This window comes from Eleginops maclovinus, chromosome 19, assembly GCF_036324505.1.
Source record: "Eleginops maclovinus isolate JMC-PN-2008 ecotype Puerto Natales chromosome 19, JC_Emac_rtc_rv5, whole genome shotgun sequence".
NCBI lineage: Eukaryota > Metazoa > Chordata > Actinopteri > Perciformes > Eleginopidae > Eleginops > Eleginops maclovinus.
Genome location: NC_086367.1, coordinates 10483442 through 10501384, shown reverse-complemented (window position 1 = coordinate 10501384; position 17943 = coordinate 10483442). Strand labels below are relative to the sequence as shown.

The window sequence follows — 17943 nt, the reverse complement described above, 5'->3', positions numbered from 1 at the left end:
ATCTCCAACCGTCTCACACCTCACTGGCCTTTGTTAGGGCTGGGATAGCTTGGTGTTTCACCAGCCTGTGTTCTCTCACTCACTCACTCCCGTTTTCATCCCTAAGGGCATTCATTTCTGGCACTGTAATATGTATTTCCAATACAAAATCAGCATTTGGTGTCAGGTAGTTTTGTTGAGTAAGTTAAACGACCCCATATAATCAATAGGTGATTCATACTATCTGAAACAGTGTTGGCTCTGCTACAATTAATACATACTTTAAGAATATTTCTGCAGAGTTTTGTAGAGCTTTGCAGTCTTCCTATTTCCTTGGTGAATTGAACTTAACCAGCTAATCAGGTAACGCAAACCTGAGTGAACTTGTGATAAAGTCTGCTTGCAGCAAACAGCAATGACTCCTTAGATTGATATCAGCTGCTCTGCTGGACAAAACCCAGACACCAGGTCTTGGAAAAGATAAGAGCAACCAGTCTGATACGTTTCCTGTTTCCTTCTGGCCATTAAAGTCATCCAGAGTGATGCAACACAAGAGTCAATCAATAATTAACCTGATCATAAAAGTTCAAAGACTTTCTACAAGAAAGGTGCTGTTAAAACATATCTGTTTCATTAATGGACAGTGTAACTATCCTTCATACAAAGTCGGCAGTTTGTTTTTGGCAGAGCCATGACAATATTGCAATATTTACCAGTGCATCCAATTTTTTTTTAGATACATTGTCTCGACTCTTTGACTGTAGTTGTTCAATTGGAGTAATAAACTAAAAGTTTGTGTGCTGATATTGACATTAAGCATTCTGATTATGGCACTCCTATGTTTTAAGAAACAAGGTTTTCCCTGAAGGAAGCAATGAGGTAAGAAGATCTCCTTTTCCTTTGGGATGCTCTGCTCTGGCAGTTAACTTGCCAGACCAGATTTTCTGCTTTCAAGTTTATTCTACGCCCACAGTGAACCACAACTTCTGAAGTGCACATGTGGCCACTTTCACACACATGCCCATGTCCTTTAAGAGCATATGTGTTTTATTCTCTCACATCTGTGGGCCGCATTTGTTTTCCGCAATAAAAAGTCCCAAAAACAGCTGCAACTTGTTGCTGTTACCTTTATTAAATATCAGGCGGATGTAAGAGGAGCTCCGGCTGGGCTGTGTCATAGATGTCTACATATTCCCAGGGTACAAGGCCGAAAGTGACAGCCCTACTGGTGGTCAGACAGCAGTGTGTGCTTTGTGTAATCAGGGTGGGACTGTGGAGAATCAGTGATTTGGCTGGGTCTCTCTCTGATCTATACATCTTCTTCATACAAACACACTTGTGTCTTTGTATGAATCTTATTGACTTTCCTTTATTAGCCTGTGTTGTAAGCAACACATTTAACCCTGGTAATATTGTTATCCCAAGAGTGAGTTCCTTGTATGTGTTGCCTTTGACACACAGACTGCGTCATCTCAGAACAATGGCTCAGCCATGTAAACATTTATGAGCAAGTCTTCCCTTTGGCATGTCTTCCTGAGGAGAACCACTACCAGTTTTACCTGTCGCTCCTGCATACATGCTCATAGTCTACCAACTGGGTCCAACGCATGTGAATCTGCAGTTTGCAGGAATGAGCGTGTTGATAACTGCAACTTACCTTACCAAGCCTTTAATTGAGCAACATGAATTGCCTCAGTTGCTGGAAAGTGGGAGGATACACTTTCGCAACGTACTGACCTAGTTATCACTGTGATGAATCTCTGACCTCTGCACTTTGAAGGAGAAAAAACACACAGACACATTAAGCAACATTTCCACCGTGTTAACAGCTTGTGCTCCAGACCAGGTTTGTATAGCATGTATACATTGCATGTTTACATAGTGGGGCAGAGGAGGAAACGGACCATGAGCACACTGCACTGGTTTGTGATTCTAAGAGCATGGTTGAACTGGCAGCTTATCTCTGACCCACATGTCAGTGAATATTGGAAATATAATAAAGGCTTATTTTAGGATTACCTCATGATCTCCTGTGTGAGAATGAGCTGTATCATTTCCCTTAAGAAAGGCCTGCTCAGCAGTGGTGGAAAGTAACTAAGTTGATTTATTAAAGTACTGCAGTCAAGTACAGCTTTTAGATTATTGTTCTTTACTTGAGTACTTCCATTTTTTGTTGCTTTGTTCTTCTACTAAAACAGATTTCAGTAGGAAATAGTGCATACTTACTGCACACTACATGTAAAATGAAAATTATAGTTATTCTGTACATAGAAAATATGATAAACTTTAATATGATACTGTGCTACCAATACACTTTGTGCACAAAGTATTTAAGGTAGCCATTTCGGCAATAAAAAGTGTCTCTGCTTTTACTTGAGTAACATTGTGAAATCCAGATATTTTACTTTTACTTTTTTAGAATGTAGTATTTCTACTTTCACTTGAGTTAAGGATCTGAATACTTCATCCACTGCTGATGCTCGGTTGGAATCACAGTCAGTTTCAGAGAGGAGAAGTGGACGCACTGTCATCCCTTTTCTTACTCAATAGTCCACACACACCCTTCCCCTTATTCTATTTTTCAAGAAGCTGACGGTCAAGGAAGATGAGGGAAACACAAGCGGGAAGAAATGCAGATACACACATCTCTTCATTCTCAAGACACACACACACACACACACACACACACACACACACACACACACACACACACACACACACACACACACACACACACACACACACACACACACACACACACACACACACACACACAAATGCTTGCAGGAAACTTTCTCTGGTCGCAGTCCTCCATCGCTCTGCCTACTGACCCACATTCCAGCCTGGTTGTGTCCCGGGAACCCAGCCGAGGCTGTGGCGGCTACTGTCGATTTGATCCTAATGAGGCTACCCCTACGTGAATATGTTGGCATGCAAGATATCACATTCTGTGACTCCCTGTTTGTCTCTGTCTTTCCTACTGTCTTCTCTCTACACGCTTTCCTCTCTGACAGTTCCCCTCAGACACAGTCAGCTGGTTCCTGCCCCCCTGCCTGGTACTTATCTCCACCATTTGCTGATCTAGGTCAGTCTTCTGAGCTCAGTTTCTCTCTCTCTTTCTCTCTTTCTCTGTTGCTCACCCTCCCCATCCTAAAGCCAGTGTTACATAACAGTAATGATTCAGTTGAAACATGCTGTATATGTTCCTCTCTCTCTGGATACATCTGGCACCGTCTGCCTGGTGTCAAACCAGTGTTTTGCTTTAAACTTCAGCCAGTCAACAAATTGGATCTCCTTAAACCACATAAACACACAAGGTGTCAGGAGTTCCTGTGCAGCACCTGTTGTGCAGCTCAAAGATATTTTCTTTTTGTTTGTTGTGTTGTTTTATTTGATTCTTTTTTTCAAACATTTGACCTACTCTGCTCAGCTGACTAGGTTAGTAGCATCTGAGATCAATTCACGAAGGTTAACGTGGGGCTAGGGAGCCTTGCAGTGTTAGTGAAGCTTGCCTTTCAACTCGCCTGTCTAATCTGGAGCTAATCCTAATCCCGTTAGTGTAAACACCGCTGCCATCTGGGCCCAGACACACTACATCTCTGATTATAATGAACCCATCAAAAGATCTTCAAACCATCACACTGCGCGAGCTGTCAGTGGCTCACGGTAAACTCTCTGACCTGGGTTTATTACAAAATCATGCCAAGGATGGACAGCAATTTGTAAACAAACAGATGCTTAGCCAACACTGTCCATGAACTGATGCTAGTGAACTAGGCAATTAAGATGAGGTACTAGAAAAAAAGTCTGTAGACACAAACATGACAAATCTGTTCCTATAGGGTCTGTGGTCACTGGAGACGTAAGACTGTGCATTAGCTGCGCTGAAGTAACCATGGTGTTGGTTAATGGATAAGCAGAAGGAGAGAGGGGGAACAGGGCCTCAACAGTGACAACTGCTGTGCTACCCTCACCCTGGCAACCCCCTCACCAACACTCCTCCAAGCACACACAAACTGAATTGGTGAGACAGGGTGACATTGATTGTGAGTGAGTCACTAAAGCTGTCAGAATACTCCTGATAGGTACTTGTATTTTGTTGTGGTTTCTGTTTTTCATATCATTACAATTGGTGATATTATATGAAACCTGGTTACTGATGATTTATTGTTAACATGTTATGATGGTCTGACTGTGTGCACACTTGGCTTTGACTCTGAACACGAAGCCATTGTGTGTCAACTGAGTAGCATTGGCAGGGGAAAATATAATCCCCATGGTTTCTGTACCTCATTTATCTCACTGTTGAGTTTGGTTTCTTTATTATATCAGCGGTAATGACCCCAACAAATATATGCTATTAACTGGTGAAAAAAGTTGAACATCGTCCTGCTAATTAGCAAGGTATTACCCCCAGGAGCTGGTTGAGACCAAAACAGAGCCTAAAGAAGTGTGGAACAACAGACATATATTCTTCAGGTGACACAATCTCAATGCTAAACTGATGATAATCTTTTGTTAATGTCTGTATTCGGATAACATGCCATATTATCTTTACATTGTGATATGTAATGTGAGATGTTAATGTTGTGTTGAGAGCTTGCTGCACTGCCCTCCAAATAACTAATAATTATGCCAATTTAGCATTACCAGTGTCCCTTTGTTTCAGTGTGTAGAGCATCATAGCATTGTTATATGGTCATATTTGGTTCTAAAGTCGAACTACTGCAAACAAGGTTGAAGCTGCTATTGCAACTTTGGAAGACAGTGGGTATATGCCTGGATAACATGTTTAAATGCCTTGTTTAGTTTTTTAAACTGGGATAGAGCTGCATAAGGAATGATAACGGTCTGATTAAGAAGGAATCAACTTCCCCTGAAATGTATGTCTTCTTGTTCTTCTTTTTGAACTTCTTCTTCTTCTTCAAAAGCACATTACAAACGTTATTATGCTTTCAAATGAAATTAAGCAATCTAGTCAGAGGTGCCAAAGAGAGCGAGCTGATGCCAAGTACGTATCAGTGATCTCAGATATATGTTGAAACCTGTTGCTACTGTTGGGGGTTTTCTCCAAAGAGCAGCAGTATAAATCAGAGCCACTGCAGCTCTCACAGCTTTGTCAGCCAGCAGATGTTCCATTGTTTGGCTCTGCGGTGTTAGGTTGCTTCAGTAGAAGTTGGGACACTTGCTGCATCTTTTGAATTTCGCCCCATTGAGTGCCTTCACCACCAACCCCCTTCCCCACCCCCCCCCCCCAAGCTACTCAGAAAGGGGCTTTACCCCTCCTCCCCAGTACCCTTTAACCCCCTGCAGACCCTTATAGGTCCCCCACCACCACCGCCACCACGAATATAAGCCCCCTCTAGATCTCTACTTTGGTTCCTGTGCTCTTTGTCTCCCTCTCGGTGCAGCCTTCAGTAATCATCCCCCCACCCCCACACACACACATCAAAAGGCAATTTATTGACCAATTACTGCAGTGTGAGAGTTTAGGCCTTAGAGAGTGTATTTGCATCAATATACATTTAAATGTTTTAAATGCAGATTCACTCCCACACTGTGTGTGCTCTTATCTGATGGTGAATGTATAGATGTTTGTCCTGCATGGTTACAATTCCTCCTTTTCAGCCTGTGTCTGAATGTGACTGCTGTTGTCGTCAGGGCCTGAGTCGCCTCTACTGTGGAACTTATGTAATAATCGGTACCCTGCTTTCCTCTTCCCTACTATAGTGCTGTATGTGTGTGTTCGTGTGTGAGAGAAAGAGTCTCTGTTATACAGCCGAGGAAACACACAGGCAGCACAGACTTCCTGTTTTTGTGTTGAGCCCACTGGAGACAGGAAGCAAGAGGAACCGCTTTCTGATGGGTGAATTTTTCCCAACATAAAGATGCTTAGTCAGCTGCCACCCACTTACTTACCCTACAGATCAGGGATAATGTGGGTGAATCTCTGCCATTCTGAAAGCCAATAACAACAAATCCAATAATGTCACTTGGAGCGCGTTGGCCTGCAATGCCACTTCAGCAAACCTTCCCATAGGCCCGTTACCTTAATGGTGGATGATTGTAAGGTTTTATCTTAGCAAGGAAATTAAGGGGTTTGCTATGTTTGTGTATGTGTGTGTGTGTGTGTGTGTGTGTGTGTGTGTGTGTGTGTTTTTGTGTAGCTCCTGGTTTTATACATGGTAAATGACAAAGGGTTCAAGCCAAAATTAGGCAGAATCCCAGTTGGAACAAAGAAACTGGTGGTGGCAAACATGCCTGAGTGCTCGCTTTGAAGGACTGATTAAGGTTATAATAGTCATCTGCCTTGCCTGAAGCCCTCAGGCTGTGTGCTAGGGGTTGGGGCTGATAAGAGGGGAGGGGGGTAGTCCAGGCTGTTACCCTCTTTGTTCTGCCCCGCTCCACTCATGCCTGCTTTTGTCTCCCCCCACAGCCTACCACTGAGAGAGCATTATCTCTCTCTCGGTCTCGCGCCAAAACAGAGAGGCGTGTTGCTTTTTCTTCCTCTTTTCTTTCTCTCTGTGCTTTTTTTCTAAATAGGTTGTACCTTACATGTTTCCAAGGCAACCCAATGACTGCAGGTACAAGTAAGGTGTACAGAGGCAGCCAATGCAGTCCCTATCCCCCTTTTCCTTCTCTCTATTTTGTGCCTCCTACTCTATAGCATTTCCCGCCACACCAGGGTGCATGGGGAGGGGAGTGGTTTCACAGCCTGTATGAAGAAAGGCTGGCTGCTCTGAGCCTCGCGCCAAATGCCGGCGTTATTCAAATCAGCTCAGTGGGTGCGGCCCAACTGTCTCCATGTCCTGTTAACCCCATCAGTGCTCCAGACTAACAAGCAGAGACACAAAGACAGAGGCAAGTGTTGCTCAGGTTTCTGCTACATGAAGGGGAAATGCCTCATTGATGTTACCCAGATATAGCAGAATGTGAAGGTATTACTTCCACTGATGAAATAGATCTAAATTATGCCATAAATGTTTTGGAGCATGCCTTTCAACTCGCCTGTTTGCTCTATCAGACGCCATTTTAACACATGAAATGTGGTATTTCTATGCAAAGCCTTTAAATTGTCACATTAGAGCAATCTTTTTTTGGTAAGTCATAAGTTGAAAAAGTAGCTTATTCCATTAAAAACAATGGCTTTTAGTTCTTAATTATACATAATAACTACCATACACCGAAAGTCTCTAAAGAGAGGGGTATAATAGCCACACAGCTACTATCCACAAAGTTAAAGGGTTTCAAGATACACAAAAACTCATGTTTTCAGATCAACTTCCTCTCTCACACTCACACAGTTCCTCTTTCAAGTCCTCTTTGTCTACAACGAATAGAGCAATGAATGGAGTAGTAAAGTATCCAGGACCACACCGGATGGCTGAGAGGCTTCCTATACTCTATCACACTCTAGTGGCTGTGAGCATAAAATGCAAGAAATCATGTCTTAAGGTTTCAGTACCACTACACCACAAAGACTCAACTGGAAAGTGTAAATCATGATTCAATAAAAATAGCCTATTTTGTAAAAACTTCAGATTCAGATTTGTTGTTTGCTTATTTTAGAAAGTCTTTATACGTTTTGAGACACACTGATGATTGTACATTGTACAATTTCTGATTTATTCTAACATATCTAAATATTATACAAATACATGGGTTGGAGCATGTTTGTTAACCTTATGGTTGAAGTACATGCCATTATACCACATTGTCCTGATTTCGATATGGGCCTTAGGACCTTTGTAGTCCCCCGAGTTTCCAGTCTGCCTGCTGACATCTTTATACGTAAAAAATGCAACAAAAATAAGAGAGCAAATACATTGCATGCGTCTACATTTCCCCAGGATTCAGACTATAAGACACTATCCTTTAGCTGTCCTCAGTCAATCGATAAAAGCTCTTAATATCTGGTCTCTGGAGAGCCCCAAGGAGAGTTTGGGTTGGAGCCAGACACATTATCATGAGGGTTACATAAGCAAAATTGCAAAGAGCACTCTTTGCAGTCAGTTTCATGTGCTGCCTTTAGAAGTATTGGAGGGATAGTTGTCATTGGTCGATATTACATTTAGCTGTAGCTCAGGTAGAGTACATTGGTCCTTGTTTCATCCCCCTGCAGTAAACATGTCAAAGTGTCCTCGTAAAAAACCCCTCATTGTTTGGTTAGAGTCACAATAAAGTCATTTAAAAAACGTTTGTTTATGAAGACTTTTTGCATACAATGCTATAGTATTTTGGAAAAATAAGGGAAAACAGCAATGAATATTATGTTTTCGTGTGTCGGATATAAGCAAAAATGACATAGTACACAATGTTGAAACTATGAGAAAAAAACCAAACTGAAATATGTCGAAATCGTCAGAAATAAAGCCATACTATATTATAAGTATAAAAATGTCCCAGCACATGGAGGCAATGGAGGCTCATTGAATCCTGCCTGATCGATACTGTGCGTCAAAATGTTCACTTTTCTCATGTCTCCATCAAATCTGAACGTGTATGCCTTCAAGTCAGAACATATTTCAAAGTGTCTTCAAAGCAAGATCTGAACCTGTTCAATATAAATTGCAATAGTTGTACGGACATTAGAAGCAGCACCGTTGTCATCAGTGACACTAATTTAGCAAAAAACCCAACAAAGTGTTGAAAAATGTGCAAACTAGTATGTCATAAATATCAGAAAAATGACATAGTATAGTGTGTCGAAAATATGCCATGAAACGCTATCATATCATAGAGTATGTTGAAAACATGCATTAAAATGCCATAGTAGAGCATGTCGTAAATATACAAAAAACGACATGAAAGTATGATGAAAAATTTGCAAATAAACGACATAGAATAATATGTCTTAATATGCCGCTAAACACATAGCATAGTGTGTCGAAAATATTACATAAGACAACCAAAAAAAAGTGTAGAAATGTTTTTTATGCATACAGTGACATACGAAACAAAGTTTATTGCATACAATAAAATACAAGCTACTAGAGGAACAGAAGTAGTGGCTGATAATTCATCAGAAACTGACTGGTTGAGAGAGATAAAGTGGATGGAGCTTCACAGCTTTTAAAGTCCTGCCCCCTAGTGGTACAACATATTAAGGGAAGGTTACCTGCGAAGCACGGCATACAGAACAGCAGTGTGCATTTTGTCCTTTTGATCTTCGAGTCCCTGTCTGTCTGCTTAGTGTTGTTATTATTTAAAATGCATCAATGCTCTTTAAAGTCTTTCATCTTCCTTCCCGGCATCACCAGTCTCCCATTCTGATTAATGCCATATTTGGTGGTGCAACCAAACAGATTTTAGATGGGATGTCCCACCCAGCCAGCCGTTGCCTGGCAACTGGGACTGCTGCTACATAATTCTCATACATTAAATCACATGCACTGCTGCTGCTCCAGGGAATTAGACACTGAAAGGGTTAAAAAAAAAAAAGGAGGGGCGTAAGCAAAATGGCTTGAACTCAGCAGTGTGTGTGTGAGAGAGAGAAAAACATGAAGAGACAAGCGCAATAGAGCTGAATGAAGATACAATGCGTATGATGCTAGAGACAAGAGGTAATATTAACAGAATGTTCTGAGTTTCTCTTCATCTCTTTCTTATTCTGCAATCATCCTCTTTATTTTGAATATCATTTAGCTAAGTGCATCTGCTGCTGTAGCCAGGGTGATATGATTTATTGTGTGCACCAGGACTGAATCCAAATTGTGATTATTAAAGAGTGATTAAGGACTTAGCTGGGAACTCCCTGCCAAAGAGAGGCAGAGACTCAAGAAGAGAGCTATCAGGGGACACACTGGGATTCAGTGTGGACCTGAGGGAGAGCCGAGGAGATAAGATGAGTCTAAAAAACGGTCCCACACTGACAGCCCGTGGACCTGACTTGGCCAGCATTAGTAACCGAACCCCCTTGGAAGATGCTAGGATGCAGTTGAATCCCTCCACCCCCACCAGGAAACCTAAACCAGTGAGTATCCTTTCAGCCTTCCTTACTGTATGTATCATCCGTTTACAGCTGCAGTTTCCGAGTATCAGAGTTTTTGACAGCAAAGAGGACACATATTGCATACACAAGTAAATTATCAAGTCAAATGTAGAGCTGCTCACCTCACTTGAGGCTGCTTATTTTACAGTCATTTTTGATCAAACTTAACCAATTTAACTAAAGGAGGGTTAATATCATGATTGCTACCAAGTGGAGGGAGGCCAAGGCTTAGTACGCTGATCTTCGGATCAGGGGAGCACTGGTTCGATCCCTACTACAGCCAGCATGTTGCTGTTTGCTTGGGCAATACCCTTCACTCCAAATTGGTCCTGTAGGGATTGCCCACAGTATTGAGTGTATGTAAGTCGCTTTGGGTAAAAGCGTCTAACAAATGACATGTAATGTAATAATAATGTAATGTAAAGTGCTTAATTTAAAGCCTCAGTAAGAATGTTAGGTTGAGATATAGTTAGGCGAAACAGGAAACAGAAACTCAGAAAGGCTTTATTGTTAGAAACCGAGCAAAGCACTGACAGCTCTTTTTTAACCTCAGGTACACGGTTTTCTGTCAAGGCTATCACTCGGATTTCTTACCTGAAAACGATGTAGCAAAACACCAAAAAAGAATGTGTGTGTGTGTGTGTGTGTGTGTGTGTGTGTGTGTGTGTGTGTGTGTGTGTGTGTGTGGGGGGGGGGGGTTCTGTTGTGTCTTTATTTGTTTTATTTGTTTTAAAATGTTTTATTGTAAAAATGGATTATTAGCGGAAAGTGTTTCATTGTGTATGAATATGTATGGATATAAGTTAATAAAAACTTAAAGAACAAAAAAAACACAACAGATATTACAGTAATATCATTTCCAAAAGCATAACAAAACAAAAAAGTGTGAGCACCATTATAAACAGTGTGCTATATTCTGTGTTGTTGTCCCAGTCTCAAAATACTTAACAGGTCGGCCCGGTATGTCGGCCTGCACTATCAGAGTCTTTCAAAGGAAAGTATTTCTTATCATATCGTCACCTCTATTCTGTCATAACAACTCATTCAGTTTACCCACTGTTGGCATTCAATAAAGCCTTTATTAAATTGTTTCTTTCTACGTGGAGCTGTCAGCAAATCAGCAAACGCTTTTTGCCACTGATTAGAATATGAAAAATGTCCCTACAGGCAGAAACACTCATCTAAACATTGTTGGATAACAACACAAAGAAGGAAACTGTGTTTATGAAGCAACGCTTGTATGGGAAACCTTTTATTAAGGTGTCAGGCTTGCTTGTAGGGAGAATTCTTTGCCCTTTGGAAAAAGCCAATCTAGCTGTTTCCCGTATTACGGTATTCGTGCTAAGCTTTGCTAAGCTAGGCTAGCTGATGTGTCACAGTTGCCTTATTTACATCTGAAATAAGGTGATGCAGATGCAAATAAGTTGCCTTATTTGCATCTTAAATAAGGCTACTGTGACTGTGAAGAAAACTAAAGCTGGATGTTAATGCAACATTTTTTAAAACTATTTTTTACTTTTTTAGCCTAAGCCGGAAAATGCCATCACCATCGGCGTGTCGGCACGAGTCCTCTTCAACATGGAGAAGGAGCAGCAGATCTACCAGCAGCAGGGCCTTGAGGATTACATCAAGTATCAGGTGGAGCATGAAACGCAGCCTTTTAACCCCGGCCCTGCCTTCTCCTTTGTCAAGGTCAGAGAGCACACACAAACACACAAACCCAATGCATATTAATTCCTTGATGTCAGTGTTTAATGTTAGGTCGTGTCTCTGGAAGCGGTGAATGAGTCACAAGAATAAAATACCAACCCACTCATACACCCACGCACACACACACACACACACACACACACACACACACACACACACACACACACACACACACACACACACACACACACACACACACACACACACACACACACACACACACACACACACACACACACACACACACACACATCCCCACTGCAGTGGCATAGAGCCATCTTTTTTGTATAGCTGAAATCTGTGTTTTGTCATGTTGCCAGGCTCTGGAGGCTGTGAACACTCGACTGAGGGAGCTTTACCCTGACAGCGAGGAGCTGTTTGATGTGGTGCTCATGACCAACAACCACGCATATGTTGGCCTAAGACTAATCAATACCATCAATCATCACCGTGAGTTACTTACTAACTTTTCTACAGTTCAGTTAGGTCTTCCTGTTCACTGTTGATGTACCTTTAAATCAGAACTGTAAGCTAGAACTAGTGTAAGCATGCTCTATGTGTAGATGCAACTACGCACATCAAAATACATTATACATGCTTGGAATGACCACCTACCATAAACCTTTAAGTAAAAAGCTTTGGTTTTCATTGGGTCAATTCCTGAAATAGCAAAAGATCAGATTTACTGACAGCATCACAAACACACTGGCGGTAGGCTGGACTCTAGCAATTGGCCGATGCCATGTGCATTCACTAGCTTCTCTGCAAAGCTGATCCTCTTTATTCCCACAAACTGAGCGACCCATGACAATATGAACCCAGGGGATGAGTGGTGGGAGTTGGGGATTTGCAGTCCTTGCTCCTTGCAGGGGTTTGGCAGCTCCTCACCATACGCCCACTGAAGGAGTCAGGCCAAACGGAAATGTCTTAGGCTCTTTCCTCGACACTGGGTTTTCTCTGAATGCTTTATAACCTAAAGCCACCCACCACTGGCGGTTTGTATTTCATGTTGAAAGTGATCAGCTATGAATGTCAAAATATGAGGTAATGCACCAATTCATTACATTTTGGCCTATCTTGAATTTAATGCACATCAACTGTTCACTGATCTTTGATTCCTCTTCTCCGCAGAATTGTTCATCGAACGCTTCTGTATGACAGGAGGGAACAGTCCCATAGGCTACTTGAAGGCCTACCACACTAACCTGTACCTGTCTGCTGATCCAGCCAAGGTTCGAGAAGCTCTGGAAGAAGGTAAATATTACTGAGAGGCTGGCTAGCACTGTCCAAAATGCATTAAAAACACAACTATAATACATTACAATCTGCTTATAGCACTGTACAGTAATAGTTGTAAGGACTTTTCAATATTCATAATGCTTTATAAATAATCACAGCACATGAGAACTCAATGTACATGAGCAATTGGCCATTTTAACCTGTGCGCCATGATGTCACAGGGTTAAAAAAACTGCAACCCAGCAAAGTGTGATAGCAAACTAAAACCAAACTATGCTAAAAAAAGTGTTCCAAGAAGCTATATGACTACACTACAGAGGCCAAAGTGAGTATCTCTGCTACATGCTATGCAACATGTATTTATACACACCTGTTTCTGAATAAAAAACTCAGGTATAGCAGCAGCTACCATGTTCACCCAAGAGAAGATGACACAAGTGTCGGACACCCAGCTGCGAGTCGCCTTCGATGGTGACGCCGTCCTCTTCTCTGATGAGTCTGAGCGCATTTACAAGGCCCATGGACTGGACAAGTTCTTTGAACACGAGAAGGCACACGAGAACAAGCCTCTGGACCATGTACAGTAAACACAAAAGAGACAATTATCAGTATCACACCACTATTGTAAATGTACTGCATGTAGTACATTAAATGAAAGGCTTAGGTATTATTGAGTAATTTTGACAGTCATTTCTATGACCTATGATAATATTGTACGAACAAAAGTCCTTTCTTGGTTTGGAAATCATAGTGATATCTATACAAAATAAGAAAAGTAATTTGGTATGTAAACTGTTTTTTAATTTTTACCATTTGCCCTCACTGCTATTTGGCTCCTCTGAGGGTTTGTCTTTAACCTGCCATCTTTGAGTGCTGTTGTGATATCACCAAGCCTCAAGAACTTACCAGGTTGATTACAAAAGACATGATGAACTACAGTATGAACTATGATCGAAGACCCAAGTTATCATAGAGCTGCTGGTAAATTCTCTATAAGGAGAACAGATTATTTCCAACATTGGCACAGCTTATTCCAATTAACCTTTAATTGGCCCTTTATACAAATAAACACTAGCAAAAGGTGACTTTGGTTTTTACTCTATTCCTTCTTCTTTGTGCAGGGACCCCTGAAAGGTTTCCTGGAGGCTTTAGGAAAGCTGCAGAAGAAGTTTTATGGCAAAGGTCAGCGCATGGACTGCCCCATCCGGACCTACTTGGTGACAGCTCGCAGCGCAGCAAGCTCTGGTACCAGAGCCCTGAAAACTCTGCGTTCGTGGGGTCTGGAGATCGATGAGGCTCTCTTTCTGGCAGGGGCACCCAAGGGCCCCATGCTTGAGAAGATCAGGCCGCACATTTTCTTTGATGACCAGATGTTTCATGTGGAGGGGGCAGCGGAAATCGGGACAGTAGCATGCCACGTGCCCTATGGGATAGCTCAGGGAGTGACGAAGAAAGGAATTAATGACAAAGAGACTTCTGCAGCACCAAAGTAGCCTGAACATCACTGGGCGACGTTATAACTCTATCGTTACCGGTTATTTTATCCATTGTTGTTTACGTTTCGAGTAAAAGAGGTACAACTTTCTAACAAGAGCTCAGTTAAACCATTTATCATTTGTTTATAGGTGTTAAGTAATGGCTTAGTTAGATTGTTCAGGGTGCCAGATTGTATGACCATGTTGTGAAAAAGGGCTGCAGAGGAATTAGACCAAAACAAATGATAAAACCACATAAATTAACCACTAATGATTTATTAACATGTATTACAGTACTATTAATAATTAGAGTAGATATACACCAGTCATCGGGATCATTCACAAGCTTGTCACCTACATCTCTGCTTATAATAGTTTCCTACAGCATTTAAAAAAAATGCTTTCCTCTTAATAAAGCCAGTAGTTACAACTTGCAAACCCTGCATAAAGCTCGGATGGAAAGAAAGGATTAAGCCTTTAAAAAAGTGTCAAGCAGAACCAAATACTGTAAAAAAAAACACCAGGATTCTAATCAAGATGTCTTTAGATACCATATATATCGTTTATTTTTCCAGTTTGAAAGTTTCATTGAGATTAAAATCTCTTTTTCAAGAGCGACCTGGCCAAGAGGGAAGCATGAACAATTTTACAACAAATAAACACAAACCATGCAGGCAGACGAAAATCTATTATGAAGCATAAAAACTAACACTATTTTAAACGACTTCAATTAGGGGACATAAGAGAAATCACATCGACCAAGAGTATTTTGTTCTCTATCCTTTAAAATGGACTTGAACTCCCCCATGGTGATCAAATCTATCAGTTTCAGCTCCTTCTGTACATTAATCCACGCAGAAGGGGCAGTATATTTAAAGCTTTTTCCCCTAGTTATTTTTTAACCAAGAGTACCAATATCTGTATAAAGTCATGGGAGCGCAGGCCATATGGATTAGTTTTATTACACATATATGTGCACAGTTAAGAGGGAACCAGCCCAAGGAGAGATTCATATGTTAAACCCAACCAATGGAAAATCTGCGTGCATACAAAGATTGCCATTTAGCAGCATCATACAAAGTGCAGTGGTGTACCCAATATCCACATCCAGTTACAAAATGTAATGCACGATGGTACACAGTATCCAAATTCTTTAGGCACAGGTCAGAGGCATTCATGTAAAAAAGATCACCATAATCCAATACCGGAAAAAACGTTGCAGAGATCAAATGTTTCCTAACCTGTAAAAGAAACCACATTTTATCTTTAGCTTGGTAACAACATTTCAGTGTGATAGGTTCTTATCAATAATACCTAAACATTTGGATGTAGTGACCATTTCAATGTCAGTCTCTTGAACTGCAGACATCTTGGGGAGAAAGAAGTGAATGAATCATGAATTTGGATTTGTCTGCATTTAATACTAAATTGTGTTGAGTTAAATGGTAAAGCATTTTTACTATAGAAGAGGATGAAGAATAGATAACAGTATCATATTCATAAAAATGGAAAGTAGCATTTGATAAATTATTGGCGATTATTTACATATACAGTGGGGAGAACAAGTATTTGATACACTGCCGATTTTGCAGGTTTTCCCACTTACAAAGCATGTAGAAGTCTGTAATTTTTATCATAGGTACATGTCAACTGTGAGAGATGGAATCTAAAACAAAAATTCAGAAAATCCCATTGTATGATTTTTAAATAATTAATTTGCATTTTATTGCATGACATAAGTATTTGATCACCTACCAACCAGTAAGAATTCCGGCTCTCACAGACCTGTTAGTGTTTCTTTAAGAAGCCCTCCTGTTCTCCACTCATTACCTGTATTAACTGCACCTGTTTGAACTCGTTACCTGTATAAAAGAGACCTGTCCACACACTCAATCAAACAGACTCCAACCTCTATTACATTACATTACAGACCTCTACATGCTTTGTAAGTGGGAAAACCTGCAAAATCGGCTAATACTTGTTCTCCCCACTGTATGGTGAACAACAGCGGTCTTAATATTGAACCCTGGGGCACACCCCTTTGATATAGGGAGGAAGAACAAATGCAGAGTTCCACATGTTAGGAATCTCATCGATGGAAAGAGTCAGAGTAGAAAGATACGTCAGCGGTTTTGCTGTAAAGTCTGCAGCTAACTTAAATGAGGATCAAGCTTGTCAAGACATGCCGATTTGTGTGGATCCAGATTCTGTAAGGCTCTATGGACCTCTATCACCTGAATAAACCTGAAAGTTAATGGATGAACCACGGACTGGGATGGAGGTGTTGACCTCAACCTTCTGTTTAGGGTCTGGTGTAAAGACTCAAACAAATAACCAGAAGAAATAAAATGTTGGTTATAGCTGTTGAGAATGGCCGATTTGTCAGTGAGAGAATGGGAGTCTTTAACAATGCAGGCTGGTATTTCATGTTTAGTTTCTGTTCCAAATGAATATATTTATTACCTTTCAGAAATTATGATCATTTAGGTTACTGTAGTTTTAGAGATGTAGTACTCAGATTTAGCCTTTTTGATGAGAAAGGTAAAACGATTTCGGAGCTATAAATAAACAATCCCCTTGGGATTTAGATTTTCTGGCCCTAGCCAAGGAAATAACCTTTTCCTTCTGAAGTCTGGCCAGTTAAGGGCTAAACCAACCATAGAGGAAACATCAAGTGACCTAAGATTATTTTTGATAAAGAGGGAGTCTGGATGCAGCCAAGATGTGATTTATGCAGAATCTCAATTTGGATTAATGCAGCTCTGTCAATTCATTGCTTGTCTTTGTGTTCAAGCGTTTTGAAACTTGTGCCTTTTTGTCAAAGTGGCTTTTTGTTGGTATCAGTCTGTTGTAAATGTGGTTGTTGGATTGATGCGTATGAATGTATTTAGAAAATTGCTAATTTGTGAAATTAACTATTTTACTTTATATTTATTTAAAATGTACTCCTGTTTATATTCAGGATTTATTGACATGCATGTTGTCCCTGAAGTGCCGAAGGTTCAATGTCTGTCCTGCCTGTCTGTCTCATTCTTTCATTCAGTAGCTGTTATATTTTATAAAGTCCATAGTCACTCTTTGTGTGAGTGTAAAGCAAGTTGGAATTGACTAAGAAATCTTGTTAAGATGTGGAATCTTGGTAAATCTGGGCCAAATGTGTTTAATTAAAAATGTATGTATTAAAAACATGTCTTCACTCCCCACCCCTAAAAAGAGCTGATTAGTTATGCAGAGGAGAAACGTTTCAGACTTTTATTCAATCATTTTTTGAAAAAGCAAAGGCTAAAACAAGACGACGGTGGCCTGTCTTTCTGTTCACAGCAGGGGGAGACAGACACCACAGGCTGATTGTCACCTGTTCTGCCTCACATGAAGACCAGTCATTTCCATCCATGACATTGAGGCCTTTAATGTTCTCACCTTTGCATCATCAGACAAACATTTTATTGTTTACTGTCAACAATTACTCGGAGAAGACCAAAACCTATGTTTATGACTTTCTTGTTGAAAATGTATGACATCAGGTAATGTGTGATTTGTTCATTGTTT

The 17943-nt window shown here is 40.7% G+C and overlaps 1 protein-coding gene across 1 annotated transcript; it reads left to right on the top strand.

Moving 5' to 3' along the window:
• Positions 1 to 9473: 9473 nt before the first annotated feature.
• On the top strand, positions 9474 to 17880 carry LOC134881742 (cytosolic 5'-nucleotidase 1A-like). Its single transcript, XM_063909279.1, has 7 exons — positions 9474 to 9542; positions 9706 to 9952; positions 11495 to 11662; positions 12001 to 12130; positions 12812 to 12934; positions 13313 to 13497; positions 14041 to 17880. Exons 2-7 carry the CDS (start codon positions 9824 to 9826, stop codon positions 14410 to 14412), a joined length of 1107 nt encoding a protein of 368 aa, XP_063765349.1. The 5' UTR covers positions 9474 to 9542; positions 9706 to 9823; the 3' UTR covers positions 14413 to 17880.
• Positions 17881 to 17943: the final 63 nt, after the last annotated feature.